General features: G+C 42.8%; 1 protein-coding gene across 1 annotated transcript in view; it reads right to left on the bottom strand.

Annotated features, from left to right (window-relative positions):
- Positions 1 to 13,642: 13,642 nt before the first annotated feature.
- LGI2 (leucine rich repeat LGI family member 2) overlaps positions 13,643 to 25,125 on the bottom strand; it is a 36,581-nt gene continuing 25,098 nt past the window's right edge. The window contains exons 7-8 of the mRNA XM_066632451.1: positions 18,963 to 19,127; positions 13,643 to 14,460 (exon numbers count right to left, since the gene is read on the bottom strand). Of these exons, the coding sequence (XP_066488548.1) occupies positions 13,643 to 14,460; positions 18,963 to 19,127 (983 nt within the window). The remainder of the gene's footprint in view (positions 14,461 to 18,962; positions 19,128 to 25,125) is intronic.

The raw sequence follows: 25,125 nt of genomic DNA, 5'->3' as shown, positions 1-25,125 counted from the left end.
GGCAAAAGTATTCAACCAGCCTCAAGGTTGGGCCAATCCTGACTGATCTTGTAACAAGTTTAAAGTACATAGGATAAGCAAGGTGACAATTCGTAAGTGATTCATTGATGATAGCTTACAGAGGTGAGAGCATTGTTAGGAAGTTATCGGTCTGTTGTGTGATTGAAATCCAGTTGTGATTAAGACCTTCTGTGATGATGTTGTCTTGTCATAGGCTGTTTCTCAATCTGATCCTCCTTTTCAAGTTTTCCTATTGATTTTAAGATCTGCAGCAGCATCACACGTTAAACTCTTTTCCCGCAGGTTTATGGACTTCGCAGTTCCTGTGGTCAAGATTTGTATTGTCAACCATGCACCAAGCCTTTGTCCCAGGTTTTATGCCTGCTCTCATTTGGATTGATTTAAATTGGAGGGGCAGACTTGAATAAGATTCACCCCCACAGAAGCCTGTTAAGATGTTCTTACCTACACCTGTACTTTTGTTGCAAATATGCTATAGCTGTAATTTTCTGGGTAAGGAATTTATTATAGTGCTTCTCAATCTTTTTACTGCCGCGACCTTTTGTCGCCTGTGGCAGCTGTGTGGAACCCAGAATGCCTTTTGACTTCCATGTAGCACCAGCATATGGCCCACTTTGCTGGTCACATTATGTCCAAACAGAGCCTTTAAAAAGCAGTAAGGAGACCAGTGCAGGCAGGAGGGCTTTTTCAAGTGCCAGTTTTCCCATGCAGCAGGTTAGCCCACCACACCGAGATTTCTGCCACTAATGTTAGGCTCATGCTGCAGTCTTACTGCTTGGTGGTGGACCTCTCATGACACACACACCCCCCTGGAGGTACCTCACAATGCCCGAGGGTGTCACAACACACAAATTAGGAATCCCTGTAGTAAGGACATTCAACCCTGCTCTTCTTGCATGTTTGAGCCAACTACCTTAGCCCATGTCTTCCCAGCAAAATAAAAAAAAATAAAAACAAACATAAAATCTTCAGGGTTTTTTTTGGGGGGAGGGGGGAATTCTTTATTAGGGAGTATCATCTAAAATACCTATGCCACTAGAAAAAAAAATGTGTGGCATTAGAAATACCTGGGATAAAATGTTGTGCACCAATGGGGGAATATGGTATTGGAATGGAGGGCTATTGGTTTACTGAAAGAATAAGGCTGCAAGCTTAACCTCACTTTCCTGGGAGTAAGTCCCATTGAACACAATAGGACATACTTCTGAGTAGACCTGTTTAGGATTGTGCCCTAAGACCCACAAACTTCAGAAGCCTGGTAAACTGCAGGAGCTGAGCTCTTTGCACAGCAATTGGCAGCTATCTAATTTGTGAATGTCAAATGTTTGTGCATGTTAAAGTTTTTAGTTTGTGAATGGTCATGTCGCATTTACACACCTTTGGGTAGAAATGGGCTTTAGCAGACAGAAGACACCATGACCACAGTCTTGTTAAGTTTCACTTTATTCACATACTAACAGAGTACATGTCTGCATTAGTAGCATATGATAAGGTAATTAATCTGCTCCCCACCCCAAAAAAGAGCTATATATATATATATATACAGCCTTAAAATGCTTCTATTGCTGCCACAGGATCTTGTTTATATTTTTATAAACTACTGCATTTACACATACTACATAAAAACCATGTCAAATGGCCTGGTGCGTTGTCCTTTTACTCCTCTTCCGTGCACAGGACTCATATTGTCGATAGCTGTATGAAAAGTATGAGGTATGCATAAATACTTACCCTACCCCCTCCCAAGTGCACCCTTGTAAAATATAGGCTGTGATCCAGCCAAGATTTGACACCTTCAAGTCCCATTGGTTTCAATACATGCTTGGCTTTTTCATTGAAATGAGTGGGATTTCAGTGTGTTTAACTAGAGCTGGAAGGTCCATTGTTCTTCACCGGAGACAGGAACGCTGACAACACAGTTGCATTTGGACTCACAGACCCAACTTTTCTTTCTTTTTGTTGTAACTGTTAGTTTTGTCTGTTGGAATTTTCTGTTTATTCCAGTTCATGCTTGAACTGCCACATACTGGAGAAACAGTGGAATTAGGACTCAACAAAGATTATAAATTATATATACAATGTTTTTCTCCATTCAATTTTTTTTTAATTCTACAGGTGCTTGAAAGTGAGTCCTTTTTCTTCATTAGTTAATTTGCCCCTTTCTTTTTTTGGCCCCGAGATCTCAGTGACTTCCAGGCACCAGCCAGCCAGGTGCGCACCTGAGCTACCTTCTAGACATCAATGACACAATGAAGCCAAACTTAAACACTTCTACAGCTCATTCATTTTAATAGGAAAATTAAGCATATGCTTAATGGGAGACTGTTGTGCCTGTTTAACTCTCCTATTGAAATCAGTGGGACTTAAAAGTGTGTTAGTGGTTGGGGTTGATTTTGTGATGCTGGTTATGGCAGAAGAAAAGTTGGCCTGTCTTCAGAATTTAGTTTTGTTATAACTTGGCACAATCCTAATCATGGGGAGGATTCTAAACAAAGTGAAGCACTTTTACATCCCATTTATTTCGCTGAGAGCATGAACCTGTGTGGAACACTTCCTCAGTAAAAACCAGCAGTCCTGATAGGTAATTAACTTTGGCAAGATCATATCCCATATTGGCTTGATATTTTCGATTCATTTCAGTAGGACTTTCTTCCAAGTAAATGTGCGTATGATGAAAGATTTCAAACCTAATCCTCTATAGAGGCAGGTACATCTTAGCCTTAGAACAGCCTTAGAAACGCCTAACTTTGCACAAAATTGGGCTGTTAGCAACCCATATGATGAGAATCTGAACTCCAAATTTAAAACAATGACCAAATTGTTTCAAAAAATGGTACTCCCTGCAGACTTTTTGGGTATAAACCAAAACAAGGTGTCTGTAAACCCCATTGGAATTTATGGGTTTTGGCTGTGTTGATTTCAATGGGATTTAAAGACAATTTTCTTTACCTTACATGCATAGTCTTTTATGATCTAAGCTGTGTGGGCGGTTGTTTTACTTTGCTTTTATTTCATGTGTGTTCCTATGATCTTTACTGCTTCATTTCACCAGCCTCATGATCCACATTTGAACTGCACTTTAATAGTGTAATTATTACTTATGGCTTTTCCTAAGTAATGATTTTCTTTAGAGTAACAATGTCAGTAATATGTTCTAGTTATGCCTTCTCTAACCTTGAGAAAGTGGTGGTAAAAATTTTGAGAATATATGTATCCAATGAACTCAAGCAAGCAAAATGTAATTAGGACTAAATCCAAAAAAATCAAGGAGACGGACAGCACAATCCTATGCATGTCTACTGAGACATAAATCCCACTATGTTCAATTGGGGGGGCGGTGTATTACAGGTAAGTGTTACAGGATTTCAGCTTTGTCCTACAAGCCTATGCACACTGACCTGGGAGTAAGTTCCATTAAACTCAATAGGGCTTACTTTTGAGTAGACATTCCTAGACTTGCACTGCCAAATTAATAACTAAATTCCATTCCACTGTTTTTAATGGGCCTCAGTGGCAACTAACCATTGCTGCATTATGTCAAACCAGCAAAGGAGATCTATGTACAGAGGTCACCTTCTGCGCACGTAGCCAGTGCAGGAGGACATCTGGATAAAAATAGCACTTCTACTGCAGTTTTGAGTGTTCAAAACACTTTTCATACAGTTTCTTGTAATCCTTGTGGAAAGTCTGTAAGGTGACAGAGTATTATTATCATTCTGTTGAAGGTCAAGGCGGGGACACAGGTTGGGGAGTGAGGCAGGGCTTTGAATCAGTGTGTTCCAGTGCCTTCCAGAGGAATCACATGCATGTCTGCACATAAATAAGCCCCACTGAGTTCAGTTAGACTTCCTCCCAGGTAAGTGTGTATAGGACTGCGACCTTGGCCATTATGTTGCCATGATGTACCATACAAGCAACTGTTACCCTGCATGTGCCTGATCTCGGAAACTAAACAGGGTCAGGCCTGGTTAGTACTAGGATGGGAGACTGTAATAGAAGATCGGAAGATCATCAGGTGGATGATGTGGTGTTGACAGCGATTCCATGTTTTGACAGCTGGTTGACAGCTCTGGCAAGGGCAGGGCTGGCTCCACAGCTGTAATCAATCAAGGCCAATGGGACTCCGATGGACACCTGAGCTTCATTTGACCTTGATGGGACTTTGAATGGACTTGGACTGGAGGCTTTGGACCTTTAACCACTGAGTTAAGTGGAGTTTTGGGGAGGGAAAGCCTCTGGACAAGAGGACTTGCAGGGAGTGTCTGTGTTTATAGCAATAAATTTGGTTAGTTGCTATAGATAAGGAGTTCTGTGTTCATTCCTTTGCACACCACAGCTGTTGTTCTAGAGATAAAGAGGGTGTTAATTAGCCAAAAAGCGGGCATTAGAAGGGAGTTGAGATATTTGGACGGGACAAATTGGCGTCACGAACAGAATTCGAAAATTAGGATAGGACAGAGACCACCTTGGAATACCGGGTGCTGTAGGCTTATACCATAGTCTTTCGAGACTGAAGGTTGCCAACCAGCTGATGTACCATATAAGCTGGGTCCCATTGAACTGGCCAAATGTGTCTGTTGAGACACCTTCAGTTGCACACCCCTGTTGGGGTCCACAATTAGTTGTCCATGGCTGAAGTGGAATGAGGACCAGTGTATCTTGACCTTGCCAAAGACTGTTTTGGCTGCACAGAGGCAAGTTCCAGTGAAACCTATGGAGCCTGCTTCTCAAGCTAAAGAAGCTAAACATCAGGGTTGTGGTGTAGAAAATCCTTTCATGTACCAGAAACGTTTACTGAGAGTTCCTAGCAATAAAAAATATGTTTGTGTATTTATGGCAATATTTTTCAGTACCTTTGGCTTTCTAAGGGAAATGTACAAACGCAGCTGGCTGTTGGCTATGCTCTTATGTGTTGCTGCAGGGGACTCATTAATGTAACCCTGGGAGACCTATTAAAAAAAACAGCCAACTACAGAAGATTTGGTCTTTCTCAGTATTTAGCCCAGCTATTGGAAGCTACAAAAATATACAGAAATCTGTTGGTACTGAGAGCTCTCAGCATTGCACAAAAGAATGTTTCCTACCTCCACTATGGGAAATTCTCCTAAAACAAATGTGTTAAACGTAGGATGTGATACAGCCAAGTGCAATGTGCTTCAGCCGCATTGATTTCCATGAGAGAGTTAAGCACATGTGTAAATCTCTCTCACTGAAATCAGTGGACCTGAACTTTGACAGGATCGTGCCCTAAGTTGCTGTTCTTGAAAGCTATTTCAATCCGCTGCACATTAGTTCTGTAAATATTTATGAAGACAACTCGAGCGCCAGTTTTTGCTGTTTAAAAGAAATCCGTTCTTATACAATAGAATGGAGTATTTTCTACACATAATGCTTGCGGGAACATTGAAATCAGCAATCATGATTATCGCTGGCAGCCTCAGTTATTTCATTTGAAATGCAGTGACGTCTGGGGTGGGTAGGAAGGCACTGTTACACGTATTTGCAACCTAGAAATTAACTGTACTGAATAATACATTGCTGAGCTCCTACTGATTGCATAAGAAATAAGCATGATGAGAGTGTAGCAGCAGTGGTTCCCAAACCGGGTGCCACAGTGAACTCACAGGGGCACCACAAGATGTTCTTGGAGGCCTCTTACAGGTTCCTGGGAACTGCCATCTTAAATCATGGGTGATCACATGAGATTTCACTCAATTCAAGTTAGCAACGCCTGGGAGAGTCTGGCAACAGCTCTGCCACAACAGGGCTCTGTGAGTGCAGGGTACCATGACTGCATTAAGTTTGGGAACCCCTGGCTTAACAGTTTTCTTGGATTCCTAAGGGGTTAATAGTTCAATCCTATGCATGTCTACACAGAAGTAAATTCCATTCTGTTCAGTGGGGCTAACTCCCAGTATAGCATTGCAGCTGAGGCTAAGGGCTCAATCCTATCCAACTTTCTAATTCTGATGCAACCGTACCAATGTGGCATGTGCTGCATCCTGTGGTGGGGGTGCAATTATGGAGTCCTCCTTAAGGTGAGGGAAGGTTTGTTCCCTTTTCTTGGGGCTGCACTGTGGCTATGTCGGTCCTGGAAAGTTGGATAAGATTGGGCCCTAAGTCTGCTGCAGCAAAACTAACAAAGAGGATTGTAGCACCTTAAAGCCACAGTGCACTTTCATTGTTCCACTGGAAAAGTGGATGCTTGTCCATTCAAGCTGTAGCTAGCAGGTACTAGCAGGTTTTAAGATGCCGCAAAGACTCTGTTACTGGGGGGAATTTGGGCAACTGTATTTGGGCACAATCCTCACCAACTTTCCAGCACTGGCATAGCTCTGCCAGTAGGGCATGTGCTGCATCCTGCAGTTGGGGGGCAGTCATGGAGGCCTCCTCAAGGTAAGGCAATGTTTGTTCCCTTACCTCACAGTTGCATTGCCCTTAGCTTGGTGCTGGAAAGTCGGTTAGGATTGCGTCCTTTATTGCTTTAATATATTAGATATTGCTAAATGCAAACCTTGAGAGCAGTCACTGGCCCCCAGCCTTCCATAACAAGATAAGGAGATTTCAGGGGGGGCGGAGCTAACTCTCAACGAAGTTGCAGTGAACTTTGGGGGCTCCCGAAGAGACTGCGAAATAGATGTGTTTTCATGTGCCTAAACAACTAAGGCACGCTTTGGTGCCAGGAAGACGGTACGAAGAGCTGAGAGCTTGAAGGGGGGGGGGTCCTTAGAAACAGGCAATTTCAAGGATTTCTCTCTGTTTTGCTCTGTGCTGAATCATATCTATCCCGGGCGCCATCTTGGAGAAGCTCAGAAAGTTGAGAACTTGCCCTCCCACGGCCTAGATACAACAACATCACAGCGAAAAAAGCTATCAAGAGTGAGTGAAATTGGCTCGTTAAAAAGTTTTACCGAGAACTGTAAGTAAGAAGTCTGGAGGAGGAGGAGATAATACAAGATTATTCACGCCGTTAGCCACCCAGGGGGGGAATAGGTGAACTGGTATTTCCCCTGCTGGAGTAAGTATAAGTTATTTTTTTTAATGGTATGTACCGAAGAGAAATAAATAAGTAATCTTCGACGAAGGAAATAAAGTCTACTTTCATTTTCCTAGCAAAAAGCCTTGATTTAAGTCTGGTCATGGCTACTTTCGGTTTCTCAGCAAGAGGCTTGAATTTTTTTTGGTCATTTAAAGGCCTATACTAACCTAATTTGACTGTGTTGATTTGACTGATTTTTTTTTTGGGGGGGGGGATATAAAAATTGGAAAGTAACCCTGGATACAAAATTGGAAAGTAGCCCTGCAGGAAGTGGTTCGAGGTGGTGTTGAAAAAAATGGCTTTTGAAAATTTAAAAGATGTTTGTGAAAGCCAGGCCTTATTGATGGACTTTGTGATGGATTTTAGAAGAGAAATGGAGCAGCAGGTCAGAGAACTGTCTCAACAAATTGGGCAAATAAGCTCCTCCCTTGTAAACTCGCAGGAACAGATTATAAACAATAGAGAAGAAAAAAGACTGGATTAGATGTCCGGTGAAGTTAAAGAAGTGGAGTATTTGGAAATGGGACACGAGACGGAAGAAGCAATTGTCATAATAACTAAGAACCTTAAGGAAGAAAAAAGAGGAAATGTTCAGAGAGCAAGCTGTCTCAAGAAGAGGAAGAATTTATGGATTGAATTCAAAAATAACAGAATGAAGAAGAAGAAAGGAAAACACAGGGGGGCCAAGAAATTCAACAGACTTGAGAAGAAAAAGAAGTGGAAGAAATAGTTGGAGGACATTATGTAATGTAGTTGGAGGACTAAGAGGGAATACCAATAAGATAGAGCACAAAGCAACCAATAAGAAGAAGGTCAAAATGGTTGAATAATAAGTAGAATTTTTTTTAATCATATTAAATCAAAATAGATGTAAATGAAAATTTGAAATATAAACATTGCGGAAATTAAGTGGTATTAAGATAAATATTTTATTAATTATATTAAATTAAAGTGGACGAAAAGGGAATTGGGAATATAAGTATTGTGAAAATTAAAGTGGTAATCATATGAAATAAATTAGATGGAATTGTAAATTTGGAATATAAGTATTGTGTAAACTAAAGTGGTATTAAGATAAATAAAAGGGTTATTTTTTAAAAGAGAAGGTAAATAAAATAAATTATAGATGTTTATTTTGGAGAAAATATTAAACCTGTATTTTGGGTTAATAAATATGTGGTGGATAAGCGAAGTATAATATCATTGTAATTGGAGATATTTGTTTTTAGATGTGATATTAGAAATTAAGAATCAGATAAGAGATTTTATTTTAGAGGTTAGTTTAGTGGTAAGAAGAGTCTATAAGTAAAAATTTGAAGCCTTTTTTGATTGGATAGTTATGGAAAATGATATATAATATGTTATAAGAGATATTGAAGGGGGTAATACCATTGTAATCGGAGACTTCTTTTTTAGATGTGATATTAGAAATTAAGAATTAGATAAGATTTTATTTTAGAGATTATTTTAGTGGTAAGAAGAGTAAAAGTAAAGTAAAATTTGAAATTTTTTTTAAATGATGGGATAGATAAGGTTAGAGGAAAAATATGGAATGTTAAAGTATTAATCAGTTGGGTTAATGAATATGATAATTTTTGTATTGATTATTAATTTCATTTGGATTAATGTTTGTTGTAATCAATGGCCACCAACCTTGTGTGTAACCTATGTAGTCCTAACCCTAAGTCTATCCAATTTTCCTTACCTGTATCTGTAATAAATAAAGCATTGTTAAAAAAAAAAAAAAAGATAAGGAGATTTCCAAAATGTCTGAGCCAAGCCTGTTTTTGCACATGACCGCGCTGAATAGGTTGACTTTATCACTTGGATGGAGGAAGAGAACCCTGTTTATTTGGGAGAACATATAGCCTTTTCTCACCCGTCCATGACAACATCTCCATACACAGCAGGCCTGCCTAATTATGATGAATGGAGGACATTACCTGCATTCCACAAAGTTTGTTTGGCTGCTAAACAAAGTTTGATTCTTGAGTCGTGCATGGAGGCTGCTGCAGTTTGGCATCCACACAGCTTTTTAACAGCTGGATGGCCCGGCATGACCTACTGCTACAATTTCAGTGCTTCATTTAACACTGATGCAAACAGCCGTTGCTTCATCGGCTCGACTCAAATGGGTTGAGGGTGGGGAAAAAACTTGGCCCAGATGCTCTGCAGCATCGGGAAAAGCAGAATTCAAAATAAGAGTGGTAGACTACCAGAGGGGCACAATTGACTCAAGGGCAGTTTGGATACAAAGCAGTTAGCAGACATCTAAAAACAAACAAAACCCTACATGAAGGAGAGTGGGTGATTTGGTTCTTATAAGCACACAGATTCCTGGCTCATTGCTGGAATTTTCTGCAAGGACCTTCATCCTTAGGGTTGCCAAGTTTCAAACTTACAGGAATTGTAACTCTGCCTTTAACAATAGGAGGTGTTGCTACTCTGTTCATTCCCAGGCCTCCCCATACATTCTCCCATTTGCTGTGGGGCAAAACTGAAGCTTCATTTACTTTAGGAGGTGGGCGATGATGAATATGGGACCCAGAAAGGAAGGCAATGCTTGTATTATGATAGAAGAGGTAAAGGAGCCCTGAATGAAGTTTGAATTGTGAGGGCTCCATTAAGAGCATTCTCCATTTCATTAACTGGAAATTGCCCTCCCAGTGTTAACCAATTCATAACCCCCCCCCCCAACAGCCTTATAAAAACAGTACCAAAAAGAAGGCATTTCAGAAGCTAAGGGGGCCAGAATCCCTGTGCTCCCCTCCCCCACTTTGAGTTGCGGTTTCTTAGGCATTGTTAACAATGAAATGGACACATCTGTGTTGCAACCTGGCCCTGGGGCTTCTTGGTTTTGGAAAACAGACAAGGTTGTGCTGCAAACTCAACCAAAATGAACAATACACAGAGAAAAATCACATACTCTAGCTCAGTGGTTCTCAAACTTTTTAGAAACCCTAGAGCAGGCATGTCAAACGTAAGGCCCATGGGCCAGATGCGACCTGCAGAAGCTCTTTATCCAACCCTTGGATTCTCCCAGCACCACCATCACTGCTCTCAGTTGTTGAGCTGTGCTGGGGTGTCACTGCTGAAAGGGCATGGTAATTGGGCTCTCCCATACCTTGAAAATATAATCAAGATTTGCACATTTTCTCTATGGTCATTTGCAGCCAAAGAGTTCCTGATAAAAAGTGCTTATTTCGGTCATGACCTGCTTAATGGCATCACTGCCTGCTTCATGACATCACTTCTAGCCCTCAGTGGAATGCTATTTGGCCCACCGTATGAAATGAGTGACACCCCTGCTCTAGAGGCTACACTCTCTAGGGCATTTATAAATGCCAAAGGGTGTGCCTATAATGGTGATTGGGCAGCAGTGATGCCCACCCCAAGTAGCAGCTTGTTTAACCCTTGATGCGTATAGCTGAATCTGCCCTGTCAGTTTCATGAACCACCAAAAATTAGGTCACAACCCACTGGCTGGTCCTGGACACACAGTTTGAGAACCACTGCTCTAGCTCAACTATTTTCAGCTGGTGTGCTGCAGCACACTGGTGTGTCATGAAAGGGCTGCAGATGTGCCAATGGGAGTTTGAAGCACAGTTGTTAAACATTGCTGAAAAACTCTTCTGGGTTCTGCAGCTCTGTTTCTAGGGCCACTGTCTAGTAACAAATTTTCAGAGCCAGCAAAGGAAAAGGGACAGACGAACCATTACTACAGATAGTTGCCTGAGAAACAGAACCGCAGAACCCAGAAGAGTCTCCGGAAAGTTGGAAATGACATTCCTAGAAGTGAAGACCATAGAGGTCAGCATGGTAGGAGAAGAAAAACTCTGAAAATCCTTGCTCTGGCTCAAAGGTTTTAGGAGGAAAATATTTTTCTTGAAAATTCGGCTCCTTTCTAAGTTCTGCAGGTATGGATAAACAGGAATGGTGCAAACCTGCAAAGTGTAGAGTCATTTATATGTACTAAAGTGCAGATGTTTATTTTTGTATTGAATTGTGGACTATATTAAAGTATCTTAAAGCACAATCCAAGCATGTCTATTTAGAAGTAGGTGGGCAAGTAGGTTTGCAAGTGGGCAAGTAAGTTTGCAAGGGAGGGCACCAGGATGAGGTCTCTTGTTATCTGGTGTGCTCCTTGGGGCATTTGATGGGCCGCTGTGAGATACAGGAAGCTGGACTAGATGGGCCTATGGCCTGATCCAGTGGGGCTGTTCTTATGTTCTTATGTTCTAAGTAAGTCCCACTGAGCTGAACGGGACTCCCTGCTAAGTGTATATAGGACTGTAGCCTTACATATGTAAGCCTTTCAGGGATGCGACAGGGGGCTAACTTTGTTCTTATTCTCATTATAATTGTTATCATAATGTTTTTTTCTGCTTATAAATTCTTTTTTCTGGGGGGAAAAATTGTATGTACAAAAAGAAAAATAAATTCTGGCATCCTGAAATTATCACATTACACTAAGAACGTAAGAAAAGCCTTACTGGATCAGGCCCAGGGCCCGTCTAGTCCAGCTTCCTGTATCTTACAGTGGCCCCCCAGATGCCTCAGAGAACCCACATGATAAGATACCTGTATCCTGTTTCCACTCTCATGCACCTGCATTTCAGAGACATCCTACTTCTAAAACCAGGAGGTTGCATATACCCATCATGGCTTCTAACCAGTGACAGACTTTTACTCCATAAATCTGTCCAGTCCCCTTTTAAAAGCATCAAGACCAGGTGCCACACAGCATCCTGTGGCAAGGTGGTCCACAGATTAATTATGTGTTGGATATCCTTTTTTGAGATATAGTGACCACAACTGGTCACATGACTCAATGTGGCATTACAATCAATTTGTATAATGGCACAATAATATTAGTTTTATTCTTAATCCTGTTTTTAATTACCTTGAGCATGGAATTGGCCTTCTTCACCGCTGCCACACAGTATTTTGAATATAGTTGGCTATATTTGCATTTCACAGTTTTAATTTGGGGATGCAAAAACAAAGACCTTTTACAATAAATACTGGAGTATCTACTAATTGGATGCTGAATTACGTTCAGTGATTTTCGCAAATGTTGTGCAATTTAGATGGCCCCACATATGAATAAAACAGCTGATTTTTTTTTAAGCTCCACATGGGACATTCCTTTAAACATGCGGTGAATACAACTGAATGAGCAATTTCTTTGATAGGATGAAATGTACCAAGTTTTGATGATCGAATCCTTGGATGCAATGTCAATCAGGAAGAAGATGAAAACAACCTGGAAGAATCAACAGGATGAGAATCTACCAAGTTCAATCACTGTTAGGACCCAAATCTTTCAATGGGAGAATTAACACAAAAATTATGTGCACAAAAATCTCCCACAGATATCAATGGGTCTTTGAAGAGCTTAATTAGGGCTAGATCATAGTCCAGCTGAGGGAACAGCCAACAAATTAAGTGGAGGAGGGAAACACTGAGTATGGTGGTGTCACATCCCTCATTTGTTTTACTAGACATTATCGGAGTAGGGGATGTGGAGCAGTGGTAGCCATGCGCCACCCACAACATCTAGCTAGGTTGTAGATATCACTAGTTGCCTAGCTGGGTTGGCCAGTAACTAGACTTATTTCGAGCCTGATGGGTTGCTGTGTGCTGGCTACTTGGGCAGGGCCAGCCCCAGACCTCCTAATGCCTGAGATGTCATGGTCCCCTTTCCCACTGATGAGGGGCCAGTCTTTGCTCTTCCCATTCTTCAACATTCTACCACTGCACTCTCTTCCCCTCCATCTTTCTTCTTCTTCTTGTTACCCCTCTTCTTTTTCCAATCCTGGGAGGAAAAGGAGAAGCAGTGAAGGCAAAGCACAGATGAGTGCCCCCTCATCAATCTGCTGCCTGAGGCAACTGCTTCAGTTGGCCACAGATGGGCCACTCCTGTACTTGGGGGCAATGTTTAGGGAATGGATCTCATGTACCTTGCTTCGTTCCCAAAACTAACGGAGAAACGTCTTCCTCCTCTTTTCCTAATTCAGGATTTTGCAATGTCCTCTAGAGGCTGCCCTGGGTAACAGCTGCTCCAACTGGGCCAACATGCAGAGCTGCTTCCATGACTAACAAGAAACAAAAATGACAGAACAAGCTTTTTTTCATCTCGGTATCAGTGTTTACAAATCACTGACCAATTGGTGCGGTTGTTCTCTAAATAGCAGTTCTTAAAAGGTCAAAGGAGGGTTGCCACGCTGGCAATTTTGAAATCCTCTTTTGTTTCTACACGCACCCGTCCTGCCTCTTCTGGTTGCCCACCGTCATCAATGTTTTAGTTGTGTTAAGAATTCTAATGCATTGCACAATTTCTTGGCATAATTATAGGCTTTTAAGTGCCTTTTACAAATGGCAAAATGGGCCTGGCATGCAGTTAACCAAGTTAATGCAATCCCTGATTAAATACGCAAACTTCTAAAAAGTTCCCCAAACTCCTGACTAATGCCGCAGGCGCATCCTACCTCCGAAAGTGAGTAATCTCTCCATGTGTTTTTAAGTGAAAATGTCATTGTACATGAAGTCACCCCCCCACACCTCCCTCCCACAGCTCTTTCATAAACTCAAGTCAACAATTATGTGTTCAAATATTTGCGTGTGGCCTTTAAAACTGGAAGCAAAGAAAAAATCTCTTTTATCTGTCGACACAGCTGTAAACGAGCGAGGTGCCTGCACGTAGATCTCCTTCAATATTTTAAAAAGCTTCTTCTCGTTATCCCACAGGAATATTTGGGAGAAGGTATAGTCACTTCCCAGGGCTAGGTAGTGATTATCCTTGAAGGAGAATGGTTGGAGGGTCATGGCTCCCCGAGAAGGGAGAGCCTGGATCTCCACAAACTGCTTGCTATTCCACTTCATGATTCTCGAATCGCCAATAAATCTTGTCAGGGAGATGTAGAGGTTGTCCTGTATTCGAAAGCTTTTCACAGCCAACACATCTTCCATGTTGGGGATCTCGCTGTGTGGGAGAAACTTCTTGGAACTTTTGTTCCATTGAAGGATAATAGGAATCTGTGAGCGGCTTGACAGGATCAGATGAGATTTTCCATCTATATCAACAAACTCAGCATCTGTATCCCGGAACCATTCATGCAGGGACTGGTAAGAGTAGAATCCTTTGTTATTCCACTTATAAATTGTCGTCAAGCCAGCTTTCGAGCTATCCGCAATGACAAAGAAGGTTTCACTCTCTATCTGAAAGAGCTCTATATCATTCGGCTTTGAAATGCGGGAGACTTCTATGTCCTGGAATTTGACAAACTTTGTCCAGCGGTCATCGTACTTATAAATGTGCGAGCCACCGAAAAGCTGAGCCACCACCACGAAAACCTGATCGTCAATCAGGATAGCCTTGCATCCTACAATGGACTGACCTGTTGGCTCAAGCAAAGCAGGAATATTAGCAGACAACAATTTAACCTTGAACACAAAACGTTGATTAATTTCTTGCAGCTTTGAATGTCCTTTGAATGTGGGACAATCAAGACAACTATAAGAAGACATTTCCATTGATCATATTATATACATGCAGCTTTGTGAATCTCAACAGGAAAATCATTATTATTATTCATTAAGAATATTTATATACTGCCTTCCCCCCAAAAAAAAATATTCACAAAGTGGTTTGCATAGCAAAATAAATCAATAAATGGTTCCCTTCCCCACTCATAAGAAGAGCCAGAAGGGTGTAGTGGTTGCAGAAGGGTGTTGGAATTAGACCTGAAAGATCCAGGTTCAAATCCCCACTCACGGAGGAAGCTTCCTGAGTGACGTTGGGCCAGTCAGCCTAACCTACTCACAGGGTTATTGTGAAGGCAAGAGGAGGGAAGGAGTCATGTACACTTGAGCTTCTTGGAGAAAGTGTGGTATAAAATGTGAAAAAATACATAAATAATCTTTAAAAAAAATGCAAAGAGACACAGTAACAGCCGCTGGAAAATAATGCTGGGGTGATGAGGGATGTTTGGTGCCTCCTCCCACTATAAGAGGATGCCATTTTAAAAGGTGCCTCTTGGCCTAGTTAGCAGTTAAATGCTCCTTTGGCTACAATATCACATAAAGTCTGAATAGAACTACCGTCAATGTTAAAGAGCATTGTGTGGATATACTGTTGGTAAGGCTTCAAATTTTAATCAGAAAATAAATTATTCTCTTTTCTGCTTGTAGAGGGCTCTGATGCCTGAACACACACTGTCCATGGAGATTCACCAGCCTCTATTGTATCAGGGGAGTTCCAACAAGGCAAGCCTGGAAACAAGCCTACTTAGGGACAACCTGGAGAACACCCAGCAGACAAGTGCTTGTGATATCACTGCAACTTCCATCACCAAAGCAAAATGTAGGAACCGTTGTGTTTTCTGACCGAAGAATCATTAAAGTTCAGCAACTTCAATTAGTGATCTCAGTGATAGGAAACGAGCAACACCAGTTTTTGCAGGGACAATATCATATGGTTCAAAGTGTGAGTAATGAGCTAGGACTGTGTTTTTTTTTCCAGTAAAGCTCAGTGTCCAGAAGTATCCACGAAAACAATTTAAGATATATACTTTTGAGACCATGTAGTGTACTTGGCAAACTTCAGTCTCGAAAGACTATGGTATCGCGCTCTGAATGGTGGTTCTGGAACAGCGTCTAGTGTGGCTGAAAAGGCCGATTCGGGAGTGACAATCCCTTCCACACTGGGAGCAAGTGCAGTCTGTCCCTGGTCTGTCTCCCTGGCTATGGGCCTTCCTTCTTTGCCTCTTTGCCTCAGACTGTTGGCCAAGTGTCTCTGGCCATGCTGCACAGCCTGCCTCCAAGCGGGCCGCTCAGAGGCCAGGGTTTCCCACTTGTTGAGGTCCACTCCTAAGGCCTTCAGATCCCTCTTGCAGATGAACACACACTTTGAGACCATAAGGACACACATAATGCAGGGCTACTTGGCAAAAGCACTAGTTTTATAAACCAGCATGTAGCTCAATCCTTTGCATATCTTCTCAGAACTAAAGCTCACTGAGTTCAGTGGGTCTTATTCCCAGGTAAATGGATATAGAACCGCAGCCCGAGAACCCTGTTAACCTCATCAACCTTGTGTCTCTGCCTTCAGTTCAAGAGAACGGCCCTTCTGCCGTGGGAAAAGATCAGCAAAACTGACATCAACAAGCTTTGACCCTAAAAATGTCCTGTTTTAAAGCTATCCAGCAACCTTCTTCCTGCTCTGTGCTAATAAGATTGTATTTCTGCACCAACTTTTTTTAAATTCAGTACAGTAGTGATTAGCTAAAATGCTATTTTGTTACACCCCAACACCAATAGCACCAAACGGAACAAAGAACGGGACATGATGTTTTGTGCTCATTTTTCAATTACAAACTAGAAGGTCAGCATGAAGGTGAGCTGGTCTTCCTTGAGATTTAGTAAACAGAGACTGCTGAACCTTTTAACTGGACAGCAATACTGTGTACTTTTGTCCGGTCAGGGACCAGAGCATGGATGAAAGTCAAAAATGGATGCATGTCAAAGCATAGCCTGATTTAGCTGGCCACTTAATTTTGGCCAGCAGAAAACATAAGTAACTACCTAACACACGTGAATATATGCAAAGCCTAAATAAACAGAAATAAAGAAAAATATACATAAGAATGTTGACAAATGTCATGGAAGATTGGGTGAAATCAGATGAAAGAGGAAAGCAGATGGACGAAATTTGAAATGTGGTTATAATTGAAATTGGCTGAAAGAGCAAAGCAATGAAAGTCAAGTGGACAAAAGTCAAGTGGACAAAAGACATGGTATTGCTATGTTCAGGGCCCCCAATCTAAGGGAGTGGACTCAAACTATAGCTCTCCTGGAAGCAAGCGTATTATGAAAGTGCGAACCACAGCATCTTTTAGGACCAAAGCGCTCCTAGGGCGCAAGGATCTTGCCTGGTCTCACTCCATCCCATGCCTACAGTGACTTATCATTGCCCTCTCCTGTCACTATGGAAATGTCTCCTTCTGGATAACAGTTTTGTTTGTGCAACAAAGCAGTTACTGTGTGCAGCCCAAACTCTGATTCTTGTTCTGTTTCTGCCGGTCTTGACACTGTTCTTGAATCCAGTTTCTTGTTCCTGTAGGTCCTGCAACCTCCCCTCTCTCTCCATGCTTTCCTTTTCTGTCTAGATTGCTTTTTAGAAACTGATTTCAACTCATCTCTCTAACCTATCATTTTGCCTCTTTCCTTTGGTCAGATGCTCTGGCCCAGCTAAGCTCACTAAAAAAGATGCTGCAGATATTCAGATCCTTTTCCTCCCTCTCACCCTGAGAAGGTTCTGAACCTGCAGGGGGGACCAGATACCAGAGCAGGGTTACATCCCTATTACAAATTAAAGAATCTAACAAGGACATTAAGGAAACGATCAGTTCAGATGTTCCTACTATAGATTTTCTAAAGCAGGATGTCCCCATAGGAATGAGGAATGACACTGAACTGGAATGGATTCAAGTCCATTAATGGTCCCTGTTTATCATAATTAGACCTAATACGGCTAAATAAGCATCACACTGTCATTTATTAGCTAACAACTAGCAACCTGAAAAAAGTGCTGTGAGACTTGTCATGTGTGAAAGGACAAAGAAAGGAAAGGAAAAGGAAGCTAAAATTAGAAGACAAAAGTTCCCATCATGCTTTTAGGTAGGAGAGAAAAAGGCCCAGAAAGGGAATGGCTAACATTTTGGGTTCACAACTTTGGATCCCCCTTCCAAACATTGCTTGTCTGATTTGTAGAATCTAGTATAGTGGAAAAATAATGAAATTTATTTCCTGGAATAAGTTTTATTATAAAGGTTTATCATTCCTTCCTGTCAAGTAGCTGTAACTATCTTTCGGGATCATATCTTTAAAAACCAGGTCCTAATTTTCATCACTTTGTCCTATGTTAGGGCCAAACTAGACAAGATACTGAAGATCCCTGAAGATCCTGTCTCTTAAAAAGGGGAGGGGAATTTAACCCTTTTCTTATGCCTTGCATTCCGTCTCTTGGTCACACAAGAGTGTGACATAGGACGCAATCCAAAAGGTGTGTTATGCTGGCCCAAGTCCCTTGGGAAGTCATTGGAGGGTGGCAGCCGCTGTAACGCACGTTTGCGCCTCCGTTGGTGGGAGCTGCGTCAGTGCATTTAGATGCGCTGACGCGCGGAGGCAGGCAGAAGCTTCTGCGGCGGCTCCCACGATGCCGCTTGTGTCGGCATGCTTGCGCCAACACAAGCGGCAAAGGCAGGCGTGGGGGGCGGGAGGGGGCATTTCTGGGTGGGGGAGGGTGGGCAACCCCGGGGACGGGCGCGCAGGGAGCCAGGAGCAGGGCTGGGACCCGGCAGTTATGGCGGATCCCAACCCCTGACCCTGGATAGAATGGAGCAGCTTCAAGCCGCTCTGCTCTCCTCGGACTTACGCCACCTCCAGAGGTGGCACAGGTCCAAGGAGACCCATTGGGGCATGCAGCCCTTACCCAGGGTTAAGGGGAAGAGCTTCCCCTTGCCCTTGGCTGAGCTGCTGCACCCAACGAACCTGTGTTGGATTCAGTGCAAGCCTCCTGGCTTGCTTGCTCCAGCGCAGGTTTGGATTGCACCCATACTTACTGTTGGGCCCTAGGGGGTCTCTGAAATATATAGGCTTTATTTCCACTCACTTTCCACCCATTATAATAATAACCAAATTCCTAGTGACCTTTGATATGACAATTTTGTTTCTCCAATGATTTCAGTTGAATTTCTGCTGAGATTAGTAAGGAGACAGTAACCTTTCCAATGTGAAAAGATTTTTTTATGTGCATGGAAGTAAAAAAAAAAAGCCAAAGTACATAGGAGGCAATTCAGCAATGAAGCAAATAAGTCATACTGTATATGTTTGTTTTTACCAGTAATGTTGTCATAACTCCTGAAGTTTTTCTCAATGTGATCCCACTCTAGAACCATGCAGTTCTCCATGCTCGGCTGGGCGATGGCTACATAAACATCATTTTTTGAATGAAACGTGTCCACTGAAACAGACTGGTAGGGCAAAATCTGATGAATCACAAAATCTGTAAGCACATTTAATTTCAAAAAGTTACAACTGTGCCCGTGGAGAAAGAGTATTAAAGACGTGTCCTCTGTGCCATTTGAACTTTAGTTCCAGACTGAATTTTAAATATATATCAAGTATTATTAGTATCGATCTGCTTCCTATTTTACATGAATAATTTAAAAAAACAATCAAAGCATGCTATTGGATACGTAAGTAAAGAACTGAAACAGTAAATGGAAGTACTGCCATATTGGACTCGTTCAGTATACTCAGTGCTCACAAAGGTGACCAGACACCCAGTGCTCCTGAACTGCTAAGTGGTATAGACATTAGTCTTAACTAGTGAGTTGTGACTCTCAACCAGGAATGTAGTCAAGGGGGAGCTGGGGGGAGGGGTAGTCGAGCTCTAGGATTTGTCCTACAGCAGGTGTGGTTACAACATCTGCAGCAACACTCAGGTTCTACCTTTGAAACTTTCTTCCAAAGGACCTTACGACCCAATCCTAGGTACTCATGCCACTGGAATGCACGTTCCAGTGGTGTAACACATTTCCTAGTTGTTGCAAATGCAGTGGGTTGGTGTGTGTGGCCTGGCTACTGCCAGCAAGTAGCGAGCAGCTGGGTGCATGCCATGATGTAACAGGGATGCCTGCCACTGCAGGTAAGACCATGCAGGGGGCAGGAGGGAGGCAGGGAGGGGAGGAACAGGGTGTGGTGGGCGGAATAGAGAAGCGACAGAGGCATGGAGGAGGGTGGATCAGATCCAGGAAGGGGGTTGGTTCAGTGGCATCTGCGACTGCCAAATTCTCACACACACACCCCCGGTTCAATCCACCTTCACGGGTCCACGCAGACTGATGCAGCAATACTGCTGGCACCGGTTCAGGTAGACCTGGAGGGCTTCCCTAAGCTTACCCCAAGGCAAGGGAACAAATGTTCCCTTATCCCGAGCAGGCCCCTGGAGACTGAAACTCCCCCATGGGATAAAGCAGACACTGTGTTGGCACCGCCGCATCACCGCACAGGAAATTACAGAAGATTGGGTTGTTAGTTGAGAATATGCATCAGGCTCAACAAGAGGCAAACTGAGAAATTTTCTAGGGGCATATGTTAATTTCTAGGCTATCATCTTTCCCAAGAGCTGCTTGAGAGACAGTATGTAGCTCATGTTACATTAAGGTTACAAATCCTATGCAGATTTCCCTGGGAGTAAATCCTACTGAATACTGGAGCTTACTTCTGAGTAAACATGCGTAGGCTAGCACTAGACCCATCCTTGCTCCTAGAGCTGCAGGTAGCCTGGGCCCTTTGCACCTAAGGAACCACACATCTTCGATTTAGACAAGGGCCCCTACCAGGGATGGGATGACTGTGTCTGAGCTGGCCCCACTGGGGGGGGGGGGGAGAATCAATAAATATGCATAGACTATCGTATCCTGTGTCAGTCCTACTTATTACTCCCCCCACCAAGATGTCACTCTACAACTGCTTTAACATGGAGCTACCTGCCTTGGGGGACAAAGAAGAGATCTCCGTGGTTGCACTGATCTTCATTAAGCTCCCAGGACAGTGTACAATCAAAGAATAAAAACAATACAGTAAAAACAGACCCAAGTAGAACACCATAAAAATCACAGAAGCAGCTGTCATGAGTTGATAACATCCACTTAATCCACAAAGATAACAATAAAAATAGCAATTCAATATGCTGGAAAGTCTGGGCAAGTTTTTTTTTTAAAAAGCCTTTACCTGGCACCAAAAAGACATCAATATTACCTTTCAGGAAGGAATGCGCCCCAAATATTCATTCATTCATTCATTCATTCAATTCTTGTCCTGCTTTTCACCCAAAGGCCCCAAGTTGGTGAACATGATCATAAGATTAAAAGGCATTTTCAATAATAGTAATAGTCAGCAAAAGCAAAACAAGAAAGAAATTAGAACAAATCTCAGTAGCAGACCAACACAGACGATTCAACTTTAGATCCCAAACACCTGCTGAAGCACATACACCTTAAGCACATTTTTAAAGGCAGGGAAGAAGAAGCTACCAAACTGCTGAAGAAGGGGGTTCCAGATCCACAGGGTTACCACAAAGAAGATCCTGCCCTGCACGCATGTCAGACAAGCCTTGCTTGATGGTGGTGCGCAGAGTAGAGCCCCCCCCCCCCAGGAGATAGGGAGACACTGATGTAGCAAAAAAAGAGGGCCAAACCATAAAGGGTATTAAAGGTAACAAACAGAACCTTGAATTGCACTCAGAAACTTATACGAAACCAGTGTGGGGAGTAAAAAGGGAGTATTAAACCTTCTCTCTGGTCACCATCAGCCTACGTTTAGCACTAGGAGCCCAGGGAGGGTCTCTATGATGAGTATAGGGTTTGGGTAGACTCATGCGGTAGAAGACAGTTCTTTTTGCTTAGGACGAAACAATATATGACACCAGCAGATCAATGGCTTTAAATGTGAGATCTACCTATCTAATATCAAGGGGGAGAACAATGCTAGTTAAAGTGCCAAAGGAGCAGGTTGACGGAGAGCACTTAGTTTTTCTTTAACACCTCCCTCCCTCCTATTTTGGCTCACTTTCAAAATCTCAGCTTGGCTTTTTGGGAGTGGGAGAATTACTTTAGGGCAGGGGTGCCCAAACCCCAGCACTGGGGCCACTTGCGGCCCTTGAGAACTCCCAGTAAGGCCCACTGGGAGCCCCCAGTCTCCAATGAGCTCTGGCCCTCCGGAGACTTGCTGGAGTCCACATTTGCCCAACGGAACTGCTCTCAATGTGACGGCCAACTGTTTGACCTCTCGTGTGAGCTGTGGGATGAGCGCTCCCTCCACTGTTTGCTATTTCATGTCTATGATGCAGCAGTGGAAGCAAAGGAAAGGCCAGCCCTGCTTTGTGCAAGTCCTTTTATAGGCCATGAGCTATTGCAAGACCTTCATTCATTCACACAAGTTCCATCTCTAATGTATTCATTTATGTAAATTTATTCAAATTTGAAATGTAAATTAACTCTTTTTTTTTCCTGGGCCCTGACACTCTCAGAAAGATGAAGTGGTCCTCCTGCAAAAAAAGTTTGGACACCCCTGCTTTAGGGGGAAAGTTTCCAAAAAGGGGGGGGGAAGGAGAAGATGGGGATAGAGTTTAGCACCCCTTACACATGCATCCCTTTCAGACTTGAAACTTACAATTGATCAAGTCAATTCAAACTTGATTTGAATTCAAGTCAAGTCAAACCCCTGACAATTGATTGGGGCAGACCTGTATTTAAAGGCACAGGCCTGCCACAGCCATTTGTAGTCTGGCTGTCAATTTCAAGGAAATGGGCAAAAGGGCACATCTCTCCAAGCTGGTAGGATAATTAGACCTGAAAGATCCAGGTTCAAATCCCCCCTCAGCCATGAAGTTTCCTGGGTGACCATGGGTCAGTCACTTTCTCTCAGCATCACCTACCTCACAGGGTTGTTGTGAGGCCAAAAGGAGGGGAGCAGCTGTGTACACCACTGCTCTTGAGCTCTTTGGAGGAAGGGTAGTATAAAAATGTGAAAAATAAATAATTTTGCAGGAACATACTATCACTAACTATGTCCCTCCTAGCTCTTCCTAGATCCTGTTACACACACACACACACACACCCCATGGGCTCCATACCTCAACAGTGGGAAATCTTGAGCTAATTTCTAACAGACCATTGCTGAGGATACAGGTTGTCCTACCTGTATTTAGGGAAATCCTAAACAAGAAATAGCTTAAAAACAATACACCCAATTTGCTTCAAAGTCACAGAAACCAACAGCAAAGGAGGGCATTTCTGCAATTTGTTTCACAGCATGGTCTCTAAAGCTTTCCACCTCACTCTGCTGGAATACTCTGTAAAGAATTGCATTTCCACTCCAGAGGCGGGCTACGGGACTGTTCCTTCGCTAATGGCCTTGCTTTGCTTTCTCAGCATTTTTCTTCTCCTGCTGCTGCTATTTTGAAAACTGGAACACATTTTGCTGATTTTATCCATTCTGAAGCAACAACTTTTCTTTCTTTCTTTTCGGTTGCCCTTCCACTCAAGTAGCAACTGTGCAGCTGGGAAAAGCTCCAAAACACCTTGCATCGATGCCACAGATTGCAAAGTCCACCAAGGCTTTGAATATATATTACACAAGTTCAAACCCACCACAGGCTGCATCTCTCTAGGCTGGAGTTTCCTATGCGATCTTTAAAAAGTGTACCCACATGGGGTGAATGCCAAGAATGTTGAGGTGCTGCTTTCCCTGCAGTCTCAGTAGCATTTACAGCAGCACTGCATGATAGACCGGTATTGTTATTCCCATATTGTGGGGAGGGGGGAGGATTGAAAGACTAAAGCTGAAATCCTAAACATGCTTATTAGGAAGAATTCATTTGGATTAACTTCTGACTAAATGGGCTCAGGATTGTACTGCAAGGCTTGCTTAATAAATCCCCCACAGAGAGTTTATAACTGAGTGACATGTGAAATCAAGGGCATCTCTATTCATTCTCTTAAACACAGTTTCATGTTATCCATGTTGCATCATACAGGCCCAGAACCTAACCAACCTTCCAGCACTGGCACAGCTGTGCCAATGGGGCATGTGCTGCATCCTGCAGTTGGGTGTCACTCACGGAGGCCTCCTCAAAGTAAAGGAATGTTTGTTCCCTTACCTGAGAGCTGCATTGCCCTTATGTCAGTGCTGGAAAGCGGACTAGGATTGTGCCCACAGTCAGTGGCATAACTAGTGAAGGTGTAGGGGTAGCAATTGCACTAGGTTGTAGGCTGCCTGGGGGCAACAGTCTGCCTGCCCACATAATTGTTCCCCCTTCCCCCGTGATTGCCACTCACACCTCTTGCAAAAAGTGCTGGGAAAAAAATGACACTCTTTGCAAGAGGTCCAGCAGAGATCACAGTCTTTGGTCACTTGCTCCCTTTGTTCCAGGGGCTGGGGGGGGATGAAAAGGGAGTTTGGGGGCAAGCTGGAAGTGGCTGGGGGTGGGGGGAGCTACTAGCTTTTTTCATCAGCTAACTTCAGGGTTGCAGAAAGAAAGCATACTAGCATTAGGATCCAAAGACCTGCATGGTTATTTCTGAGCTTCTTGCTTTTGTTTGTTGAACAGCAGCCTTCCATGACACACCATGTACCCAGTTTGAGAGTAAAAAGCCTTTCAAAAGCAGCTTTGTGGTATGACATGGTATCTTTTGTTTAGAGAAAACAAGTCCACCTTACTGGAGTTCTTTAGGTATATGCCCAAACCAGCTTTTAGATCCCAACCCAGAGCTGCTGTCTCATGATTGATTGTCTCAGATCAATAACCTTTTTTTTTTTTAATTTGGTTTGTTTACAAGGGCACGGTACCTTCACAAGCAGATCACTCTATTCCTAACTGTATTCTGGCACAATCAATGAGAATTCAATCATACCAATGCAATCAATGAAAAATCAGCCCTGTGGTGAAGGCTACGGATTTCAATAGCTTTTAAAAAAGAATTAGACAATTTCATGTCATCTGCACCTACTCACAGTTATTATCCATGCAGGAGCTGTATATTTCTGATACTGTGAAAAACAAAAGGAAATTGCCTTGTCCTTTCAGACCACACTCATGAGCTTCCTCAGGGCATCTGGCTGGCTGCTGTTAGAAACAGATTTCTATAGATGGTTGTGGATCTGCTACAACAAGGCAATTTTTATGCTCTTGGGTTATAATCCAGAAAATTATTGGAGTGGTGCAAGGTTGTTTTCTGGCTTTTGCAGAAATACATAGAGTGCTTAACGCACAAGCGTAGGTTTAGCATGTTTTTTCTTAAAGTGCATATGTATGCCTTTATGCAGATGTCATTAGTTTTCTGGATGTGATCTTCCCCTGCCTTTTGACAAGGTCCAAACTGGAATACTGGGCAGCATAGCTGGAGAAAGGAAGTCTGGGCAGAGGCTTCCAGACCAAACAGAACAGGATTTGTGACAAAACACAGGCCTATAGCCCAATCCTATTGGGTGCCAAT

The sequence above is a fragment of the Tiliqua scincoides genome, chromosome 6 (assembly GCF_035046505.1).
Source record: "Tiliqua scincoides isolate rTilSci1 chromosome 6, rTilSci1.hap2, whole genome shotgun sequence".
Classification (NCBI taxonomy): Eukaryota; Metazoa; Chordata; class Lepidosauria; order Squamata; family Scincidae; genus Tiliqua; species Tiliqua scincoides.
Note: the sequence above shows the minus strand (reverse complement) of the source record. Positions and strands in the feature narration are given on the sequence as shown.